The following is a 23,665-nucleotide window of genomic DNA, read 5'->3' on the forward strand; positions in this document are numbered from 1 at the left end:
TAACAACAACATCAACAAAACAGATTTTCTTGTGTCATTAAGGACGGACATTCTCAAGTCAGCTCCCTTCTTTTCCTGAGCGCAGGTCTGTACAATGTGCTGTCCTGGTGATGGTGGTGGTATCTGCGTCACAGTGCCAGTGCCAGCACAAGCGAACAGACAGACCATGTCCTTGTACGCTATAAAGAAACCGCACTTGTTACGGGTGCCCAGAAAGAATGTCGGGGATCCCCAAGTACCTACCAAGCCGTCACATTCTACTGACAGTTGCAAGAAAATTCCCAGCACCTAACAGCTTTCCTTACACAACAGAAAACATACTTGCGTCTGTAGAGTGGGCAGGCAGAAGGGAATGGAGATGTTGACGGTCAGGAAGCAAAGAGGGATGGAGGGATGTGTGCTGGCGCTCATCTTGGGTGATTTAGCCAGGGACCTGAAGCCACAGGATGTTGCCACCCATAGTCACAGTGCTTCTTCCCTCCCTGGAGAAAACCCATAGGTACAACCAGATAATGTGTTTCTGTGGTGATTCTAAATTCCATCATGTTGGCAGTCAGAATTAATAAGTCTATCTCTTGGCAACTTGATACCTAAACGTACCTTTTTCTTTTTCTTTTCTTTCTTTCTTTCTTTCTTTTTTTTTTTTTTTTTTTTTTATTGTTTGAGATGCATTTTTTGTGTGGCTCTGGCTATCCTAGAAATTGCTCTGTAGACTACCCTGGCCTTGAACTCAACAGAGATCTGCCTGCCTCTTCCTGCCAAGTAGTGGGATTAAAGGCCTGCCCCACCATGCCTGCTCAAACATGCTGTTTTTAAAATCATAGCCCGTGACTCTCAAAAGCTTGTGGCCATCTCATAAGACAAAATGTACTCATTCCGATTTCAAAACTGCCTTTTAGTCTTCAATAGCCCGAACACTATTTAAAGGTCCAAATCCCAGGGGCCAAACATGCCTCCCTCAATAAAGTGCCTGCCAAGCATCTGGGAGGACCCAAGTTTGATTCCCAAAACCTATGTAGAAACCAGCTGCCGTGGAGAGTGTCTGTAACCCCAGCATGGGGGAGAGAGAAGGAAGGCAGTATGTAAAGGCGGGAGGATGACTGAGCTTACTGGCCAGCCAGGCTAGCCAAATATTTAATGAATTCAGGGTTCAATGAGTGACCCTGTCTCAGACTAGAGAAGACACCCAACACTCCATGGTCTCTAGTAACACATGTGTACCCCAAGGCGTGCACCCGTTCACATGAGTAAGTACATCATTACACACGTCTGGAGTTTCTTCTGAGACTCAAGGCAGGCTTGACTGTGAGCCTGTAACTGAAAGACTAAGTTGTATCCTTCTAGTATACGCAGTGGTGAAGAGTAAACGTGTCCACTGTAGTGGGGAGGAGAGGGAAGCTAGCGAGCAAGACTGAACCAAAAGCAAGACTACAATACAGGAGGGCAGACACCAGACCCTGTGGCTGCAGTCCTGGCATCTGGGGTGAATCACCTGGGAGACGACAGCCGTAGAAGCCCTACTCCTCAGCTCTGCCGCTGCAGCAACAGTGAACGCGGATGGCCTCTTGGGAACGTGTCTGTAGATGGCTTTTTGAGCACCAAACCCCTTCAGTGGCATTCTCATTTGTGTAGTCCCAAAGCTGGGAGCCTTCAAGTGTGGGTTGCTGCCCTCAGAGTCTCTTTCCTGCTGTTCCAAACGTGGACCATGTGGATCCTCTTGGAGTACCAGCTTCTGTGCAGTAAACATTCTCCGCACTCCGCCTGGTTACAGCTGGGAAGCTCAGCCACATTTCTCCTTCACTAAGCAGTACTTTCTCTATGCCTTTCTGCCTCTCTTGCTGCTGTCTTCACGCAAGTTCTGAGGGCACAGGCAGATGGAAGCCAGGTTCTTTACCCAGAAACTTACGTGAAGGAACTCTAGCCCAGTTTCCATCAGACTCTGTGACCTCCTGAAATCTTTTGGGCCAAGGCCTGCATTGTCCACATTTCTGTCAACATTCTGGTCTTTGAAAATCCCACCAAAAGAGGTCTCTAGCTCCTCTATGGGGTCAGAGGCTGTCCTTGGTCCTCCAGCTCAAAGCCATCACATTATTCCTGTAAGCCAGTTCCCAAGTTAACTTCGTCACAGTGACTTATGACATTATTACATGCAACACTATATAGAAGAATTTACAGACCCAGAGTCTGCATCCTGGTGAATCTTTATGTGGCTAATCAGCGATTTTGAAACTGTGGAGCTTCATGCTGAATTCTACACTTTCTCCATCAAATGTATTTTTTATGTACTTACCCACCACTGAAAACTGAAAACTCCACTCTAGAGGTGAAATTAAAAAAACAAATAGTTTTCTGTGTTTATTCATGACTCAAACCCATTGCCTTTAGTCAGCCCTGTATCATCTGATGCAGGTTTGGCCTTTTCTGTTTGTCTCTACATGTTATTCTGTACCTACAAGTACATTTATTGATATATGTGCCAGGAAACGTGTTTCTTTCTGAGATTGTGAGACTTCACTGAGTATGTATTCAATTTTCCTGATTTTTTTTTTCTAGAGGCTTATCCGAGGTATAGCCAGTAAGCTACACTGTGGTGTGCTGGCAATGACCACTTCTGCCGTAGAGATAGACACCTGGAGACCAGGTGAAGCCAGTCACTGTGAGTTCTGTCAGGAACTTGAAGTTTACCCTGAGTGAAATACACAGCCCATTGTGTATTCTGTCCGGTGCTGCTGTTCTTTTTAAGGAATGGATAGGAAGGCAGATGCAGCTACATACGGGGGCGAATTGGGGGCTCTTTGCTTCAGTTGATGGAGCGAATGCTAGCACGGTGGCTGTTAGATTAGTGCAGGGTGGTGTTGGGTGAATGGTATGGTGTTTGAAGGTAGCATTGAGGAGCATTTGCTGATAGATTAGAGATAAGGTCTGCGAGCATGAGGAAGGGTAAGACGGCTTGTGTAAGGGTAAGATGGCAGTGGATTGGGGAAATTATGGGGGCATATAGCTGAAAAGAGATCAGTTTGCTAATCAGTCTTCAGATGCTTTCTAGACTGAAGGGGAAGTTTAAGGTGGTTGGCTGGTTACAGGGATTTGGGATTTATAGGGTGGTTGGACTGGAGAAGGGAAGCCATAATCTGCCATTTGGTGTTTGCTGAGGACCTGGATGGGGTAGTTAGAGAATGTGGTTAGTGTAAAGAGGAGGTTCTTTAGTACTCGGCCATTTATGGTTCTGCCCTAGAAGTTAGAGGAGAGGAGAGGAACAGAGGAAGTGTGTGGCTAGCGATCAAGTGCTGAATGGCTTCCAGACTGGAGTTCGCTTTGTTTGTATCAGGTGGTCTTCTGCCTTGAGGGTGAAGACTGCTTCTTAGCATGCGCCCCTATTTTTTGTTGCTGTTGAATGGTAGCAGAATGCGAGTCTGAGCTGAGCAGCTCACCCACAGACCAAGCATGTGCATGTCTGTAGCCTCAGTATTTATAAGGCAGAAGGTTGTAAATTCACAGCTAACCCCACCGACATAGTGAGACCCTGTCTTAAAAGAACAGGGAGACGTAACAGTCGTGATGCTTGATGGTAACCAAGACACGGGCTGCCATTGGTTCCTGAGGTACAAAGATGGCTGCAAATGTCCCTGTAAACTGTCAGCTGCTTGTGGTCTTACTAGAGAGTAGACAGGAGATTGTGGTGCATTGCTAACGATGAATTCTGTCCAGAAGCTCATGGTACAGCAGTGTCAGCTAACTGCCGTTATGACCAATATCTCAGTAACAGTGCTTGTGATGTAAGCATAAGGACCTGAGCTTAAATCGACGGAAAGAGCTGGGCATGTGCCGGTGACCCTGGCACTGCGGCACAGGGGAAGGCACCTAATGTCCTGCTCTGGTCTCTGCCGGTGCCCATTTTCACACGTGTATGTCACAGACACAAAGACCACCACTTTCAGTCTTGTCTCCCACTCTTTCAATGGCGGTAGTCTTTCCACACACAAAGCCACTAGCTCCCAGCCCTCCAGCCCCCACTTGTCGCGAGCCAAGATCTAGCCCAGGCTGGCCTCAGACATAAGAGTCTTGTGTTTAATCCTCTTGAGTTTCCACCAGGCCCAGCAGAAAGAAATCAGCAGTCCTAAAGTATGCGAAAGTCTTTGTGAGAGGTTGTTCATTTGTCGAGCAAGAAACCACACTTGTTTGCAGAGTACAATAGGAGAAATCCTATAGTCGGGATGAAAAGCCCAATGGCCTAGCGGACCTCAGGGTCAGATCCGTGTGCTTTGTGTGCCTCAGTTTTCTGCCATGCCAATAACGTGAAGAGTAAACTGAGGTGTCTGGGACAGGTGGGGACACACGGGGAGGCTGTTGTGGCACTTGAGATGGTGAGATTAAGAATTTCTTTCAGAATCTCAGATTTTATCTTTATGATAAAGGTGTTTTGCAGTGCACCGGTGTTACGTTTGCCTAGCTCATCCCTTCCCTAAATTCTGATAAAGAAGTCCTGCTTCAGACCCTAACACCACATCCCACACCCTGCAACCCCACTGCCAGAGTTTTGTAATGTTTTCTACGCTGCGTTTCTTGTGCTGTGATCAAATACCTAAGGAAATCAGCTTAAGAGAAAGGTTTATTTTGGCTCAGGGTTGGAAGGAGATGGCGTATGTCATGTCAGGAAAGGCTTGGCTCTGGATACAAGAGATGGCTGGGTATATAGTCCCCACAGTCAGCAAGTGGGCCGAGCCGGATGCTGGTGAACAGAGGACTCTTCCCCTCCCCCTTTTCATTTACTCCCAGTCTGCGGAATGGTGCTGTCCACATTCAGGGGGCGTCGTCCCTTACAAACATGCCCAGTGGTGTGTTTTGCTGAGGTGATTCCAAACCCTGCCAAGGTGACAGTGAAGACGTTACACTGTCACATGATTTTCCTAATATTTAGCTGTTTGCATGTGTTAGATGAATAGGCAGGGTATTCAGAAGCCGTTAGCCTGGCGCTGGCAGAGCCATTCTACCCGAGGGTACCTGTCAGAGGGACGGGGCACGAATGTGCCTTCACACAAAGATGCTAAGGTTAGTTTAGGGCCGACTGAGACCAGGAATAAGCTCTGTTCTCCTGTCGTTTCCTTTTCTCCATGTCTCCTTGGCCTGGTGAACCAGTTGTTGTTTTTAGAATGTTCCCTCCAGAGCCCTCCGTCCAGAGCATGCACCCCTAATTAGAAATCTCTCCCTCTGCAAGGCTGTGTCTGCCTCCCAGTGAACGCCGATCTAGGCTTGTTGCCTGAGTAGTTGCACTATCTGGGTACTGTTTTGCTGTTTCTTAGTCATGGCAGCATAAGGTGCGTGCGTGAGTGAAAAACACAGCGGTGGACCCCAAACTGTCACGTAGTGAGATGGGGTAGAATTATGTGGTTTTTTTTCCTGGGTCTCACTTCCTCCCCTCTAAAATGAGAGTTGTACGGTTGTGTACATGGACTGTCTAGAAGTGCCGTTAGACTTGGGTGATGTCGAAGCTGTGCCCGACCCACAGTCGCTGTCCCTAAGTTACTATTGCAGTTAGCGCTCACTATATGGTTGTAGCAGCTCTTGCTCTTGCACTGTATTTCTGCTAGTATCATTGCCTTGATCCCTGCCATTGTAGTCCAAGTGGAGTGAGGCTTGTGCCCGTGTGTGTGCACCTTCACAGTCACGGGGCCGGGCACTCGGAGTCTGAGCTCGGATATGGAGTGTGCTTGTAAACTAGGTGTTTGGGGAAAGCCTGGCAGCAGAGGTGTTCCACTGCAAGGAAGGGCCCTTGCCGATCCTCCAAATGCTAGGATGAACCCAGAGCCCAGGTGATGTGCTAGCCTCCTGGAAGAAGACTGGAGGGAGGTTGGGAGGTTGGAGGAGCTGAGCGTGCTGAGCGAGGTTAACACTGAACCTGGGAGTGGTCCTGGGTGGTGCCGTGCTGTTCGAACAAGATGTGAAACACAGAATTGTCTAGTCATGTTAAAGGCACAAAGCTAAACAGGCAAATTTAATTATGTATACATATGTGTGTGTGTGTGTGTGTGTGTGTGTGTGTGTAGTATATTTAGTTCATAAGTATATTTTATTTAGTTTATATATATAGTGTATAACATATTTTATTTAATTTATTTAATTATAGTGTATGTTATTCAGTTCCAAATATACACAAAAATATTTTTAACGTGTAGCATTCGACTGTCCTTTCAACAAGCAACATTTGTTTTTTTGTTTTTTTGTTTTTTTTATTTTTTTTTTTATTTTTGTTTGTTTGCCTGAAATCTTTGATACATGTGATTTCTATGCTGTGGTACATCTGCTGTACTCTGGGCTGGGCTGTTTCAAGAACCCATGCGGCCGATGGCCACTATGTTGAATGGCATGGGCCTTGGCAAAAAAGATGAGGCTGTGACAGTGGCTAGAGTTTGAGGGCTGATGGCCGGACAGGACAGGAAGACTGCCATGCCTATTACGTGTCAATGAGGTAAGTGGTCGTCAGTTTAGAAGAATTCAGGTGAAAAGCCCACAGTTTATCTGTGCTTCCAGGAAACAAGGGGAGGAGGTAAGCTGAAGAGCCACACCGTGCTGAAGCCTCGGCGTACTAATAGTTCATGGCTGTAGACATTAGCTCCTGGGCCCTGTGGGCTGGAGTCCTGGGGAAAGGAGTTGGTGTGCTGTGAACCCTCTGGGGCTGTCTCTCCCAGTCAGCCCTGTTCTGCATCTGCCCCTGCTCTGCCCTAAGCTATGGCTGAGCTCCAGGAAATCCTAGCCCACCCTCACTCGGGGAGGGCTGTGGCCAGAGATAGGAGCTCCTGTGGTCATTCTCACACATGCCTTACTCTTTTGCTGAAGGGTCAAGGAAAAGCTTTACAGTCTCCGAGGAGGACAGGAGCAGGAAGTGGAGAGGGAAGGACGCACGCAGGAGCTCTTGGGAGAATGGAACCTGGGGCTTGTTAGATAACCTCAGGCTCTCGGAGCTGTACCCTCTCATTCCCTTTCAAAGTTAACTTTAAAGTCGTGAGCAATAAAGTCAGGCAGAAGCCATTTTTGTATTAGTAAAAGAGTGCTCACTGTAGTTCAGTATTTCCTACGGTAGGAAGAGGTCTGTACCTTGTTTTGGGGGAATCTCTTCTGGATCTCTGTCCAGGCAGGACGCTTCTGTAAGGCAGCCTGTCTCCCCGGGAGTGAAGGGACTGTGGTTACTGTAGGGAATTATCTGTCACGTCTTTCACGCTGTGCGCGTTCATCTGTTTGGTTTCCATCCACCCATTCATTCACGAGTCATAAGAACTGTTCATTTACAATGCTCCAGTCTCTTTACAAGAACCAGAAACAAGGGCACAGAAATAAGCTTTTTATCCTTTTAAGAAAAATTCCAGTTATCACTTAGTGGTTGGTCTTTAAAAAAAAAAAAAAATTAGCGCATCCGTAAGTACAGGTTGCTACGCTGATATGCCACCAGGTTATCTGCAGGGCCGGAGAGAAAGGGGGATGCTTGAGCCAGGTGGAAGGGGCGCAGTGGCAACTAACTTCTCAGTGCACAGCTTGGGGGCTCTCACACTATAGCCTGGCCCCAAAGGCTGAAGTGTGCCTTTATTTACATATCAAGAATCTATTTGCTCAACTAAAGGTTTACCACCCCACCATGTGAGATGCTGCTGGACCCAGAATAAGGACTGAGATGGGATGCCTGTGCTCACATCTGAGGGTGTGGTGAGACTTGGTACTCCCCTCAGCACCAAGCCTAGGGAGTGCATGCGTGTTCCATGCTCCTGTCCTTCAGGGAGCATAGGAAGGTCAGGCAGTATGGTAAGAGGTCCTTGGCTGTAAGAGGTCCTTGGACCTGCCGGTACAGATCGGGGAAGGCCCTGTGAAGGGCGCACAGCGCAACTGAACATTGCAGGCCCAGCAGACCGAGCGTGGGTTTACGGAGAGGATTCCAAGACCGCTTCCGTCTGTCCAAGCTCCAGATTGGGAAAGAGCAGAGTGCGTGCCCTGGTGTGGCTGCCATTGGGGGGCATGGCAGAGCACAGTGAGGGTGAAAGGGCAGGCGGCCAGCTGGAAAGGTGGTACAGGCAAGGGCCTGACAGTTCTGACAGTTCGTGCTGGGGGGATTCTGCCTTCCCTGCATCCGGCAGGGAGCCCTGGCTGGACAGTGCAGGGTGTAGCCCATCTACACTGACGGTGGCCATTGGGAAAAGACTCACGGGGGCTTCGAAACCACGAGACAAGAAGCACTTGTCTGGCCTGGCCTGCAGACCTATGGGAAGGACGTTACCAGGAGGACTTGGGGGAAGCGGGTGTTAACCATGTTAACTGGGAATGGATGGAGCCAGGAAGAGGGAGGGAGGTGGCTTTTTGTCTGCGCCAGGCAACCCAGGTGTGGAAGTCCGTTTAGCAGAGGGAGGGAGGTCAGTGTGCAGATCCCGAAATGTCACCGGGAAGCCTGGGGTCTCCCTGGGAAAGGAGTACCGCCTGGCTCTGCCTTGTGGTGAGTGGCCGTGAGAACCTAAGAGAGTGAAGAGACATTTAAGGCAGCAGGAATGAGGAAGACATGGGTGAGAGGGTGCAGTCCCCCACTTGGTTTTACGTTTTTCAAATCCACAGAAGTGTCGGGGAAATAATACAGTTAGCACCGGATAACAATTTGGGGGTCCTGGAGGTGGGTAGAGAATCAGGAAGTTCCTCCTCCTCCTCCTCCTCTTCCTCTCCTTCTCTCATGACTGTGGCCATGTCAAAGTGGGTATTGGACAGGACTGTTGGAGAGAGAGGTCTGAGCTGGAGGGAAGGGTGTTGCAAAGCACCTGGCTAGAGGTAGTGAGCTGCCTTGGAAACTGGGGTAGGGACAGGACGTCAGCCCTGGAGCACTGCAGAAATGACAGGTGGGGAAGAGAAGCCAGGCAGAAAGGGTAAGGAAGGAGGGGAGAGGGCCATACTGGACGGCTCCCAAAGCAGCAGCCGCGCGTGAGCAGCTGTGTGGGCCGTTGCCAGTGGGTCAGGTGAGATGAGGAGCCAGCCGGTGGGGGTGGGGTCACCTTGGCGAGAGGCAGCGCTGTGGAATATTAATGCGGTTGGAGCAGCCTGAAGAGCACCGGAGGAGAGGAAGTGAAGACAGCAAATGTCGTTGCTCTTTCAAGGACTCTTCTCTACCGGGGAAGAGAGAAGCAGGGTGGGAGTGGGAGCAGAGATGTGTCAAGAGGCTCAGTAAATACCTGGAATTGTTAGAAGGAGACCCGGGGTGGAAGGGTGAGCAGCTGGGGAGGGCTGGCCATGCAGGAGGCACGCTGAGGAGGAGGCTGCTGGATCCCTTTGCAGGAAGTAGCTATCTGAATGACTCCCCAAGGCAGACTTCTAAACCACTAGTTCAGAGTCACTGCAAGGGATCTCCGTTGAAGCTGCCAGAATAGGGACAGCCCTGGCTGTGCTGAAGGTTTCCAAGGCTCGGGGCACCTGCTGGCACTTATCAGTCCTGCGGTGCCCTGGCCCCTGACTCCTGGTTCTGCTGCGTGCTTCTGGCTGTTCTGTGTGTGCTGGAAAGAATTCGGGCGCCTGGAGGCTTCCCGGTTATGATGTCCCACGGCCAGCGTCCAGCCTCCAAGGTCTCACCAAAGCTTTTCCCAGTGAACCTTCTTTACCACGTCGGGTTTCTTAGGCTGGAGTTGAGGCTGGGCAGCCCCAGGGGCTTTCTGTGTCTTCTGGGTCTCCTCCTCTCTCTGAGAATTATTCATTAGAGACATAGGTCTTCTCAGTTCACAACCTGTATGAATTTTATCTACCTAAGCCTTATTATTCTGGGCATAATAGGTGCCATTTTATACACATTGTATTGGACCCTGTGGGAGGAACCAGGGACCGGTGAGGGCCTCTCAGAGTTTTCCTTCTGCACCTTTGAATTTGATCTTGTCCATGACCTAGTGTTACATGTGACTTTACGTATATACTGTATGTAAGTATATACTGTACATTGGACATCTCTTCCCTCGCCCTCTATTACCCAAGTTTTGCTTTTGTAATGGGGGAAAAAAAACCACATTACTGGAAGGTTTCATTTAGATTTCCAATTCTGGAATATCTTAATCTAGTCTTCATAGATCTTCAGATAGATTTGTGTTTGTTTGGTAGAGAACCGTCATTAATACTTCCTCTGAAATTATCTTTGTTCCTCACACCCAATCTTACAAGTATTTGTTTTAACATCTCTAACCCAGCAATGCCAAACTACCTCGAGAAGATTGTGTGATGATATTGATACATAAGTATTGCTTATTAACTCCTCTTCGTGTGAATATCAGTCTCCTTTCCCCTTTTCTCTTAAATTGATATTTTAAACCAGAACACTAAAACACAGGTGTTGGTATTTTAGGCAAAGTGAAAATATCAGAAGTCACTTGAATTTTTAAATTTTAAACATAGTAGTGAAGGTAACAGAAGTAGATTACTCAGGGTTAAGTGTTCTCAGATGGACACAGTATCTAAGCGATGCCTAGGGTGTTGCTGAGTGGATGCTGGTCCTAAAGCTAGACTGACTTACACAGCTGTTTAAACTCCAGCAGCTTGGCTCAAAGGGTACTGCTGTTTTATAACCGTATTTAAAAATCTGTTCCTCTTTTACTCCCTCAAACTGAGCTCAGAGATATAATGGGTCCCATTATAGGTAAAAGGTCTGTGACTCAGCCACCGAGCTGCTCAAACTCTGGGCTGTTTTAATTGCCACCATTAAAGCTTTAGTACTTTTATCTCATAAAAATAGATATCATTGATGTAAAATGTGTGCCTGTTGAAGATACATGTGTACCTCTGCCCTCATAGTTAGCTAATCAGCCATTTGAGTTTCTAAGTTAGTTGGGTTTTATGCAAATGGGAACATGACATAGATCACAAATTTTGTTCTGAGTTAGTCCTTTAATTAAGAAGACATTCCAGTGGTACTCGGGGCAGAGTCTCACTGGAATTCTCTCTCTCTCATTGAACCTCACTTTTGCTTTGCTTTGCGTAGGAACTGTACTTAATTGTTAGAACAGTGGTGGGTCCCTCAGTTCCTCGAACCCAAGAGTATATTGCTTCTGGTTCAAACACTGGGATTTCAAGAATTCAGTGGATACACAGATTCCTCTTCTGTCCTTAGTCGAAACATCAGCTTAAATGTAAATGTAAATGTTCTCTGCCATCTGCAACGGGTGCATCTCAGCAAAGTTTAGCTCCCACCCATTCATGCTCCCGTTTATTTCTCCGTTGTGAAAATAGCAACGAATTAGTGGAGCATCTCAGTAGGTGAGTCTCTCCTGCTCTCTGGTTGATGGGATGGTACTCAGATAAGAAAACAGAACCTTGACTCTAAGAAGGACTGAGATCCAAACAATTCTAAAACACAAACCCACCCACACGAAACATTTGTGAACCACACAGCCAGCCTCTCTACTTGCCCAGCTGTGGAGATTCAATTATAATAATTTTCTCAGTTGCATAACATTGCTATTTGTTTATTACTACGTTATTAGTCAGTGAGTGAACCTCCTCCTTTTTGACCCCTCAGCAGTGTTTATAAAATACTTAATTGCTTTGGTATCTTCTGTTTTGTGTGCAATTCCAGCTGGAAGGAGCCATGGGGACAGAATTCTCTGTGAGTGTGTAACAGACCGTTTCTAATGTGCGGTAAACTTTCTTTTAAAAGGTGTGTGTGTGTGTGTGTGTGTGTGTGTGGCAGGGGGTCCTTACACCCTGCTTTCCTTGCCTCTACAGGGAGGACCCACTGGCCAACAGTGATGGAGCCAACCTTGAGAAATGTGGGCTTTGCAGAGAGACCACCGGGTTTCAGTCCTGCCTCTGTTTAGATTTTTCTGTGACTCGGGATAGATTTTTGTCCCCTTTGGATGCATTAGGTTTCTCCATTTGTAAATCAGAGATGTATGGCTGTACTCATGTATGACTCCGTCAGCATGGTGTCTTTACAAAGACACAGGGAAGCTCTGTGACATTTTGTCAGTGTGTGAGCTGTCTCATGGGGGAAGAAGGATCCTAGGGGAAGGAAACTGAAAACAAAAAAAAGTTCAGATTAGAAATAAGGAACTATTAAGGTAGGTACTTATTTGAATGTGTACGTTGCTGTGTGATATTTTACCTCAGGCTTCCTGGTTTATAGCCACGTTCTGATCCTCCTCAATGTTTTCTTAGGTAGGGGTCTGGGCATGGTTCATCCCAGGCCACTCAGAGCTCCCCAGGATGTAGAGTTTAGGCCTCACTGAAATCTTGACCACTAGCTCCCCTCAGGTTGGGCAGAGGTACTTATGGGCTACCTGGAACAGCTTTCTGGGTGTCATACAGTGTTACCCCTAGCTCCTAGAGGCTACCTGCAAATCATGCCTACGGGTTTTTTTCCTCCCTCCACCACCATTGGCTTCTTCACAGCCTAGATAAGAGTCTTCACTCCTCTTTAAAAGTCCCTCTGATTTATGTCAGGCTTAACTAGGATAATTGCCTCTTTGAGGTAACCCCAAACCAGTGATTTCTCACCTTGATCAGACCTGTGACATCCTTTCACCTTTGGCTAGAAGTCAAAGGTCCTGACACACTCAGAGATAATGGGGCAGTCTTAGAATTCTGCCTCCCACAACCTGAGAATAAGTTTTTATAGACCACAGTAGTCTATCATTAAGCATTTATTGTGAGATAAATATGCTAGATTACCAGTCTCAGAATCGTGGAGAACTTGTCTAGAGTGTATAAACTAAACTTATATCTAAGTTCCTCCAAGTTTTTCTCCTCTTTTTTCTTCTTTCAAAGCCTCCCAGCTCTGCAAAAGCCCTGGGATTGGTCGGTGTTACTGAGAGACTTGTTGTCATTCTTTGAAATTGAAGTTTTTTAGAGCCATAGGAATAACAGAGTAGGTTGCTTTTTAATATTTCAAAGAACACATGTAAGCAGAGTAAATAGCTTTCCTAAAGCCAAACTATAGCATTCCTTTTCAAAGAGCAAACTTGCTATTGAATACACCAGCCAGCAAAGCAAGCTGTCAAGTGTGCACCAGTAGCATAGTGAACTGAATTAATTTTTTTTTTAAGTGTGCAGGTTTGTGGTGGTTTGTTTATACTTGGCCCAGGGAGTGACACTCTTTGGAGGTGTGGCCTTGTTGTAGTAAGTTTGTCACTGTGAATGTGGGCCTTAAGACCCTACTCCTAGCTGTCTGGAAGTGAGTATTCCACTAGCAGCCTTCAGATGAAGATATTGAACTCTCAGCTCCTCCTGCACCAGGCCTGCCTGGATGCTGCCATGTTCTTACCTTGATGATACTGAACCTGTAAGGCAGCCCTAATTAAATGTTGTTCTTATAAGAGTTGACTTGGTCATGGTGTCTGTTCATAGCAGTCAAACCCTTAGACTATTGTCTATCATTGTCTATGAATAGAATTCCCCAGTGTCCACCTGTGTGTGAAATATTTTGACCAACTTGGAGGCTTTGTTGAAGACACATACAAGAGTATTTCATTGTATTCGATCACGGGCAGCCGGGGTAGTTTGGGGAGTGCTTACCCATGGCCAGACTCAGCTTCTTGACACAGGTTGGTGAACAGGGAGAGCCTTAGTGCTGAAGACGTGAGAAAATATAGACTCTCATTTATGAAGGCTGAGGAGGGCAAAAGGAGGTGGCAGGCTTCATGGGGTTAGTCTAGGGTGCTGAGCATGCTCTTGCTGCCTTTGCATCTGGAAAGCTGTGTTCAGAAGCGTAGCACCTGAAGCCCGCGCTCAGCACTGGGGAGACTGAGAATGAGGAGCTGAAAGTAAAGCCCTTTGAAGGTTCTCTGGTGGCTTCATCCTTCTGTGCGCCTCACGAGCAGCCAGAGCCGTGGCCCCCACTTTCTCCTAAGATGTCCCTCCTGTAGAACAGTGGGAACGCCTGCTCTTCAGGTCCAGCCAACACAAGAAATCATTCACTCTTACTGACGCAGGCCCTTTAAAAAAGTTCTCATTATTATCATCATGAGGATGCAAGCTACTAGGCTTTCCTGTAGATCTTTAATTGTGCTGCGCCTGTGTTGTGTTTTCCTGGTGACACAGAGGCGGTTCTGCTCCACCCCCCCCCCCAATGCTCCTCCTACCGAAAGAGCTTTGCCGGAAAGAGACGGTCAAGCCTCGGAACTTTCTGGTTACCTGTGCACTATTTTTGAACGGCCGTCATTCGGGAGGACATCACTCAGATTTCACATAAACAAAGCTAATTTTCCCAAACAGTTATGAAGCCATGGAGACGCATCAAAACATGTTCAATTTAACATGTTTACTTTGTCCCCTAGGGGTATGTGTGTAGATGAGTAGCAGGCTGTTTCAGCTCTGTGGTCCGTAAGCCTGTGGACCCCCCCCCCCCCCCAGAAAATAGCAGTTGACTTACAAAGCAGAGGAAAGGATGGGTTCAGAGTTCTTCCCATGTAATAGACTGTTCTAATTGACCGAAACACATGCAGGCCCTTTCTTTAGGATCTGGGAAGAGTTTTCAAGGGAGGCGGGGAGCTAACTTGTCTTTTCCTGGTCCCTACAGAATTGAAATAGCCCTTGTGTGGGGGGGTGGTATGTTCCGCTCTTTGCTGAATTGAATGGCACTCCTCTCAGACAGGGATATCTGAGAGCAATGCAGGAGGAATGTTCTAGAAACAGCAGTGTGTTCACTTCCGATTCTGCCCTGGGGTGAAAAGTTGGTGATATTCCAGGACACTCTTAAGGCTTTGGTTCAGAACCGAACTAGAATTCTCCGTTGGCCCTTTGAAGCAAAATTTTCAGCTTTGTATTGAATCAAGAGCCACCCCGTTCATAGTCCAGGGCTAGGGTTTTAGAGCCATGGTGGCCACAAAAAAGCTGGGCTGTACAACCACCCTTCTAGCTGAGGGTCACCATCTTGGCAGTGCTTCAGTGCTCTTCGGGGAAGAGTGGCAGGAACAGTTGTCCCATTGCTGTTAAAATTATAGCGTTTAGCCTTTCTCTTTTTCATTCCCACGACTTCGGTGGGTTAATTGTAAAACTACACACACACATACACACACACACACACACACACACACACACACCAACACACATAAAACAGCAGCAACAACACCCACTGCTCCAGCCTCAGAGGGCTGCTCCCAGGCTGAAGAGAGGAGACATGGCCTTCGTAGAGCCCAAAGCACGGGTAATGAACTGACAGTAAGTGGTTGCAAGAAAAACCTGACTCAGTAAAGTACCCCGGGACTGTTTACCTCCTTGCTCCCGGTGCTAGGGTGTGTCTGTAATGCCCCCTTTCCAGCACCCCAGGAGTGCTGGCTGGACAAGGGGCTAGAGCTATGGACCTGCACCTGACTCTCAGGGACCCCAAAAGCTTCAGTGGCGATACAGTATCCAGCCCTGGTCAGGTGTCAGAGAAGAAAACCAAAGGTGGTGGCGGGTGCCAGAGAGCAGGGGACAAAGCTCTGCGTGCCCCTGCTAACTCTGAGGTTGGTGAGGTGAGACCCAGTGCTTCTGGCCTCACACTCCAGCTCCCCAGGCCAGGCCTGACTCCTCGTTCAGTGTCCAAGTTGGCACTTCTTCAGCATGGCTGCCTGCACGCTCATAGCTCTTAAAGGTTTGGTTTGTATGGTGAATCTATCTGTGTTTAGGTACCACTTAACCTGTAATCCCAAGTACCCATAAGGCTGAGGTAGGTGGATCACAAGTTCAAGGGTAGCCTGGACAATTTGCAGGACCCAGTCCCCAGAATGAAAGTTACGAAATAAATACTCAGACACCTACCCACACCCATGAGGGGCGGGCAGGACAGACAGACAGACACAGATATTGACATATATCTCTGCTAGAGTTCCATGTTCTTTGTTCTCCCACACCAACATCCCAGAGGTTCCATCATTTGCTCAAATACATGTTGAATAAGTTTAGTTAGACTCCTGATAACAAATGTAGCAGTGGCAGCAGCAATTACTTTCATCCTAAAAGTCTCAGCAGCAGGGCTAACCGAACCTTTGCTGAGTGCTCCGAATCTTTATGTACTATTTGGCCCGAAGGAAGAACTTGAGATTTTACACCAGGCTTACTTTCTTTAGGACCCAAGCAAGGCCCAGGGATGACAGGGGTGGGGGGTGGGGGGGGAGGACAAAAACAGAAGTTCAGGATGTCAGTGATAGGAACATGTGTCCAAAGTCATTTCCACCTTATGTGACTAATTAAAATTTGTAATTTGTAATTCGTAAACTGTTTAAATCATAGTTGGCTGTGTTGGGAGCCCATGTTTCTTGCTACGCAGGTTCCCATTGGCGGGTACTTCCTTAGCAGACGTCTTGTCTCTGAGTGCTCCTGTGGCTCTTTATGCATCTCCATGGCTCATTTGCTGGAGGCACAAGTTGGCAGAAATAGTATATCCCCGGTCCAGCCAGTACCGTCTCTTCTTTTGTCAGGCATTCCTCGGAATCTGTACTTGTTTGCATATGTGTAAATTCAGATATGTAAATACACGCTTGTTTGCAAATAAGTGTTCACCCACAGGCATCCTGTATTCTGGGAGCTTTAGAAGTGATGGGGTATAGTTATTGTATGTTAGCGCTATGTATGACTATGTTGTGTACAGGTTCAGACCTAAGGGGTATAGTTATTGTATGTTAGCGCTATGTATGACTATGTTGTGTACAGGTTCAGACCTAAGGGGTATAGTTATTGTATGTTAGCGCTATGTATGACTATGTTGTGTACAGGTTCAGACCTAAGGGGTATAGTTATTGTATGTTAGCGCTATGTATGACTATGTTGTGTACAGGTTCAGACCTAAGGGGTATAGTTAAGGCAAAACATGGAAAAGAAGATCGCTTTTGTAAGTCAGAAGGAAAGCACACAACAGTCAAATCTCTCCCTCTTCCCTTTCCCATCATATGGTCTATGATACTTCATAGGTTTGCCTGGACACAGCCGAGGAAGTTGTTCTTGCTTCCCCATCGGCTGGCGTTTGATGGTGTGCATCTGACCCCCATGCAGTTCTGTACAAGAGCTTACTAGAGCTTACTTTCTAATTGATACACTGTCCGCAGAAGAGCTTAAAGATAAAACAATACAACTGAATTTTTTTCCCTTTATATAAAACACCTTGGGCCATTTTTACTTATCATTGAAATATCAGGTCAGACCCAACATACTTCCTGGAGACACCACAGCATGTCAGAGGCATATCATGAACCGTGTCATGGCGAATGTCCTATAGGGGGTACGTGAATTCCGCATGGTTATCTAAAATCCCCCACCTTCGCTTTAATAAACGAGAGGTTTTAGGAATGGCCTATATGGTAATATCAGATGTTAATGGCATTGATTACCTGTCAGGCAGTGGGGATTGATGGGAAAATGTCCGCTGTAAAATTAAATAGCATTAGAGAAGACTGTACCAAGCATTTGGTGGGGATAGCAGGGGGAACAGGGCCTGAGAGACTTTGTCAGGGTATTACTGGGAGCTCCAGGTTTTTTTCTTTCTTTTTTTTTTCCTTCCTACCCTACATGATTAAGGCAGACCATCTGTTCTTTGTTAAATGTTTACAAAAACAGCTTCCCTCTAAAAGATTCAAGGAGAAGTAGGTCTGGTAAACACTCATATCCCTGAGCACCTTTCCGCCCTCCTTCAGACAGCACCAAAACAGTTCCGCTGCATATCAAACAAGACTAATATGTTTCTGTGCGCCATCTTCACTTTTTCCCTCCTTGTGGGAGATAAATTTTTTTTACTGAGTCACTAATTTATGCCCTCGTTTATTTATAAAAGAAGCATCTAAAGTGATTTGTATGCCAACCTGTATAGGTGAGTTTTCAGCTTGTGTGTGTGTGTGTGTGTGTGTGTGTGTGGTGGGGGGGAGGGAGAGAGGCTCTTTGTAATTTGTAAATGTGTGCTGGAAAAGCTCAGGGGACACTGGTATTCTGTAACTGGCGTGGATGCCGTGCAGGTTGAAGATGAGCACATATACCCCATAGTCAGGACATGGCTGCTCTACACCGGGGTGTAGATCCTTCAGACTTTCCCTTGCTCTCCAGGAATAACTTTTCTCCCCCCCCCCTTTTTTTTTTTGCATGCTAGATTATTTTCTCCCAAAGGTTTCATTTTTATGCTCCATGCAGAAGAGCTGCCTCTTATTCCTCCTACTCACATTAGGAAGTGGAGTCAACTGCACACAGAAAAGCTGAAATCAAACCAGCTAACTCAGCCAGTGCCCAGGGCTGAGGTTGCTTGAGTCCGTGAATGTTCGATGGGGGAAATGTAGGCCATTGGTGACGCTTCAGGGTTTGGTTGGTTCAGTGCAGGCTGTACTCTTTTCCTTCCCAGAGAGATGGCTGTAGGTAAGGCTTCAGGAGGAGAGGGGTGTCATCAACGCAGTGCTAGGTTTAGGAAACCAAGGTTCACATTCCACCTCTTTCCCTTATGTGGCTCTGAATAACCCCATCGCCTCCTAGAACTCACTTCCTGTCTGGAAGATGTAAGCACAGGCTGTTGTCCTTAGGTGCTTTGTGCCAGTGTGTATCGGTCCCTCTCTCCTCCCAAGGCATTCTCACCTCTGCCTTCTGCCTCTTAACATTTGTTTACTCTTTGCTGTGACCAAAAAAGGGGCAACATATATTTTAAGATTGGTCTTAATACCAATTTGCTGCTACTGCAGTTTTTGGATCGATGGGGATTAGAACCAGGGCCTGTGGCTGTTAGGAAAGAACTTTAACTCTAAGCCCAGCTCACCCCACTACCAGAAGGAAACTTAGGTGAAGAAGCTGAATTCTGGTCCAGCAAAGTGATTTCTTCAGAAAACAGTTGGTGTTGGGCCCAGACTAGAATGTTGATACTTCAGGCTGGGGCTCTGGGACATTTCTTCTCTGCTGGTGTGGCTGAAGAGACAAATGTAATTGTCATTAGAGTAGACCGGGCAGGTTTTGTTGGGAATGGTGAACTACCTTCTAAAGCTGTCTCAGTTTGTAATGTTTGGAGATGATCATGGGGCCCTTTGAAGACAGGATGTAACTTGTGGCTCATCCCTAGAAGTACTCCTATGCATAAGTTTTTGTAGCTGACTGGAGTTTTAAGACATTGAATGAAGGAACGGTACAGTCAGGTGTCACCTCCAGTCCTTTCGTGGCCTTGGGGAGCCATATTACTTCCTGGGATTTTCTTTCTGAAAGACAGAGATACGTTACTACAGTTTCCTTGTAGATTCAGGTAAATGGACACACAGGCTCTATGAGATATGCTGTATGAATATATTATATTTTAAGGTGTGATTTCTGTTACCTGTACTAAACGTGAGGTTGTAAGCTTTCTTAGTGTTGAGTCTGTGTGATAAGCCTGGGCCCTACCCTACTCTGCTTTAGTGGGGTATACAGTGTCAGCATTGATATTGGTTCCATTATGATCTTTGTTTCCTCAAACAGGTTATGTTAGCATGTCATTGTCCCCAACTGTAAAACTGGAACGTTCCTCCCTCATCTAGTCCAGAGGTCTGGTGTGGGGATTTAGTGATGATAAGGTCATGAAGCCCATACTGGTCCCAACACTCACCTCACAGGAATATAGGGAAAGGGCAGAGGATGACCGAAGGTTGCAAACAGGATGTTTTCAGGTATTCTGTCGAAATGTGAAGGCTCCTCAGGTGCCTTCCATCCACGCCACTGTTGCTGCCCTGGGCTGTCTTGGGTCCTGGGCTGTGAAGTCACTGAGTGCAGGAGTTACTTACTCTGATCTCACTTGACTTCTTAGCATCTCATCCTATCTGTCAGTATTTTCTAATGTGCACTTCCCTAATTTTGTGAGTATTTTATTTTCTGTCTCTCCGTCCATCCATCTTCCTATACTTAGCTCTATCTTTATAGTACTAGAATTTTTTATTGTTCTTTGTACTCTGTGTCTTTGAGTCCCCCCCCCCCCACACACACACACGCACATGAAGAGATGACTCCGCAGTCTGAGTCTGTGTTTTGCTTCTTGTCCCATGTTCTTGCAGTTGAAAAGGTGCGGAATGTCTTAGCCCTGTAACAGCTTTCCCTTCCTGCACTAATGCTTTTGTGTAGTAACAAACTGGTATTTAAAGCATTCCTTTTAAAGAAACACATATGTCTCTAGGCTGAGAGAAAATGACAAATCCCGTTACCCTTAGCTTATAGATGTCTGATTCCTTGAGTATAGGACCATCAGCCTTTGCCTCTCAGTTCCTTTCTTCACTGTGAAGAATGAGAAACTAACCCAGTCCCATTTGTGTCTCTTAGCATTCTCCATCGGAGCCCTTCCTAGAGAAGCCAGTGCCGGATATGACTCAGGTCAGCGGACAGAATGCTCAGCTATCGAAGAGCGACAATTACCTGCCGTCGGTAGAGCAGCAGCCACAGCAGAAAAAGAAGAAAAAGAAAAACAACCACATTGCTGCAGGGGATCCCAGTAAAGGTTTTGGTAAAGATGACTTCCCTGGTGGGGTTGATAACCAAGAACTGAGTAGGAACTCACTGGATGCGTCCCAGGAAGAGAAAAAGAAAAAGAAAAGACCGAAGGTCAAAAAAGATCCGAAGGAATTGAAAGATCCGAAGGAGAAGAAAGAGCCCAAGACCCCAAAAGCCCCGAAGATCCCCAAAGAGCCAAAGGAAAAGAAAGCAAAAACTGTCACGCCAAAATCCAAATCCAGCAAAAAGTCAAGGTAGGCTGTGGGTGGAATCAAAGGCCACAAGGCAGATCAGCCCCAGGCTTCCGTGGTCTGGGTGTGGGGAGGCGTGCTTGTGTCTTTTATAACATTTGTGAGCATCTTTGACTCACATCGTGCAAAGCTGAGGGGTTTGTGTATTTAGAACTCTACTGTTATGAACTGTTGGTTTAGCCAGAGTTTTACTGGATTAAAAAAAATTATTTAGCAGCCATCTTCTTACTGTAAAAAAAAAAAAAAAAAAATCACAACTTTGCTTGGCTCTCTGTGTAACCGGTAGGAAGGATGTCAGAGGAAAGCAAGGCTCCCGTCTGGCTCTAAGCATTTTGCCTGCCATCTCCAGAATTTGAAAGAGAATTGATTGTGTCTGCTCGGCAGGATGAGTCTTCCACAGCAGGCTGAAGTCCTTGCGGACAGTGTGGGAAAAGCCCAGTGACACCTACCGGTAGATGTGGCTTCAAGTGCAGCGTTGTGGACACTGGGTAATAGGAAAGAACCCCCTTTGCTCTGTGCGCTCCACCAACTCTCTGACCCCCTAGAAGGCATATTTATTCAGTAAGAAAATCCGAGAAAAGACATTGAGGACTAATTTTTTTCATTTGTCCCGAACATTTCTAACAACTGTTCTGAACCAGTTCCAAACATCTGAATCTATTTTTCAGAATATGGCTCATGTTAGAAAATATAGTTTCCAGATGGAAGTATAGCCCGACTTGGTTAATCTGAGCCTGTTTGCATACTCTGATAGAAAACACACTCCACCCTCTAACCCACGTGCACATGTAAACATTTATGTGCGCACACACTCAATTGTGTCCTTGCCTTGCACTTTCTATGTGGATCTGTAACCCTTTTGCTGGTGGGCTACACTGTGTGCACATGTGCATGCACGCCAGGACACAGGAGGGCATAGGTGTGCCCAAGAGAGTAGAGGGACAGCTGCTCCGTGTCCTGCTAGCAACTCAAATCCATGGTTTTCTGTGTGTTGGTGCTCTGAATCTTTTTTTTTTCCCTTTCCCACGGATGCCTTGTGTGGTGTTAAAAAAACTGAGTATACGAACTCACTCAAACCTACCAACTTCACCTGACTTTCAGTCGAGCTTTGACTCCTCAGTCTCTTCCTTGAAAATATATTTTCTCCCTATGAATATTTTTTTCTAAGCCCAGAACCTATTACAAACCTGTTATCTATTACATTTGCATTTATTAAGAAGATATTTTTTTTTTATTAAATGCTCGTCTGTAGATAAGTGTTGGGACTATAATGATGAGTAAGTAAGAAGCAGTTGAAATTTTTAGTCTGACAGTATGTGTTCATTTTTTTTAAAAGCAATTACCTGAATGTAAACATTGGGCTTTGGTATGAGGAAGCACATACTTTTATCTCCCAGGGAGAGAAGGCAAATCCTAATTTGAAACAGAAGGTGCCCCTTTTTCTTAAGGTGTAGCTGTGTGTGCTAAAGAGGCATTCTGGACTTGAGCAATATTATCACCAACACTTTTAGTACCAGGATAGTTTTAGTTCAGTTTTCGTTGTTGCTGTTGTTGTTGTTGTTGCTGTTGTTGTTGTTGCTGTTGTTGTTGTTGCTGTTGTTGTTGCTGTTGTTGTTGTTGTTGTTGCTGTTAGTTATACTTAATGGTAAAAATGGATAGAATCCCTGTGGGGTTCTGACATAAATTTCCAGTCATCTTCTTCAGCTGTGTCTGATCAGGCAGGGCGTGTTCCCAGTTTCCTTGAGCACACACCTGACCTTGGATCTTCCCTGACACCTGTGGGAGCCCAGCCTGGTCAGTACATGTAGCATATCCGTGGCGCAGCGGTAGCTCCTGTGTCCACCCAGAGAGCTGACTCCAGGGTAGGCCAGCAGCTGTTCTGAGTGTGAGTGAGGGTCTGTGCCGACTGTTCAGCACGGCTATTGAGTAGGGCTTCACCTACTTTTTTAAAATATAGGATCAGGAGGGAATTTTCATTCAAAAATGTAGTTTCTTCTCACCGTTGGCCCTCACTAGTTGTCCCCCTGTGAGCTACAAACAAACGTTGTTTTCAGCCTTAGTGGTTTGGGAACCTTTGTAGGGACACGGTGATGTATGTGGAGAGGGACACGTGACAGGAAGCTGACCCGGTGTGTGCCAGAGACTTACCAGGCCGTGTTTGGGGGTGCTGTGGAGGGAGACGGTGAGAGTTTGTAACACCTCTGTTCGCTTGGATAACCTCACCATGGATGTGACCACTGGCTGAGTTCCAATAAAGTGCGGCAAGGGGGACCATCCCCAGAAGCTCTCCTGTTGTTGACGGTCTTTCAGGATTGGCTGTCCAAACATAGGATAATTGCACTGAAACGTTAAATAAAGCAACAAACGAAACCATTATTTTGTCAAACCGCGCTGTTGTTGCTGTTGGTCAGATGAATTGCGTATGTCAATTGTGGTCTCCTTGTTCAGCTACATCCACAAGGAAATGGCATCCTTGAATCAAGGATAACAAGAATGCACGCAACTACATGTAAATTTTGAATAGCATAGCAGAATAATTATGTAAATTGAATATGCAGTGATGAAGGTAATAGGGGGTTTGGGCTGCATCACTGCTGAAGCCGGATTGCCAGAGCAGTTTGCGTCTACACCGTGGAACACAACAGTGGCAATTTTGTTTTGCAAAATGCTATGTGATACCGGTTATTTCCATCCTTGAATAAGTTAACTTGATGAATTTGTTTATACAGAAAATAATTTTCCTACAGGGGGCTGAAACAGAGGAAATGAGCAAGTAAAATGAAAAAATTTAGCCTGGTAACTCCTCACTTCTTCCCTGGAGTCGAGAGCTGAGTCGTTGCCCTTTGAGTGGGTGTTGAGGAAGTAAGTGACTGGCTGCTGGTCCGCGGCACTCTCACACCCGTGGTGATGAAGGATGCTCAGAGGTGCGCAGAGCAGGTCCTCTGGTGTCCGATGCAGCCTCCTTGCTCCATGGGTCCCACTTGGGTTCTTTTAAAAGATGGTTAAATTTGTAGACATCCCCCATCTCA

The 23,665-nt window shown here is 46.5% G+C and overlaps 1 protein-coding gene across 1 annotated transcript in view; it reads left to right on the forward strand.

Annotated features, from left to right (window-relative positions):
• The window catches only part of CHD7 (chromodomain helicase DNA binding protein 7), a 167,637-nt gene that overhangs the window by 71,353 nt on the left and 72,619 nt on the right, over positions 1-23,665 (forward strand). Inside the window, exon 3 of the mRNA XM_080938708.1 lies at positions 20,218-20,639. Coding sequence (XP_080794834.1) covers positions 20,218-20,639 — 422 coding nt within the window. The remainder of the gene's footprint in view (positions 1-20,217; positions 20,640-23,665) is intronic.

This window comes from Micromys minutus, assembly GCF_963924665.1.
Source record: "Micromys minutus genome assembly, chromosome: 26".
Lineage (NCBI taxonomy): Eukaryota > Metazoa > Chordata > Mammalia > Rodentia > Muridae > Micromys > Micromys minutus.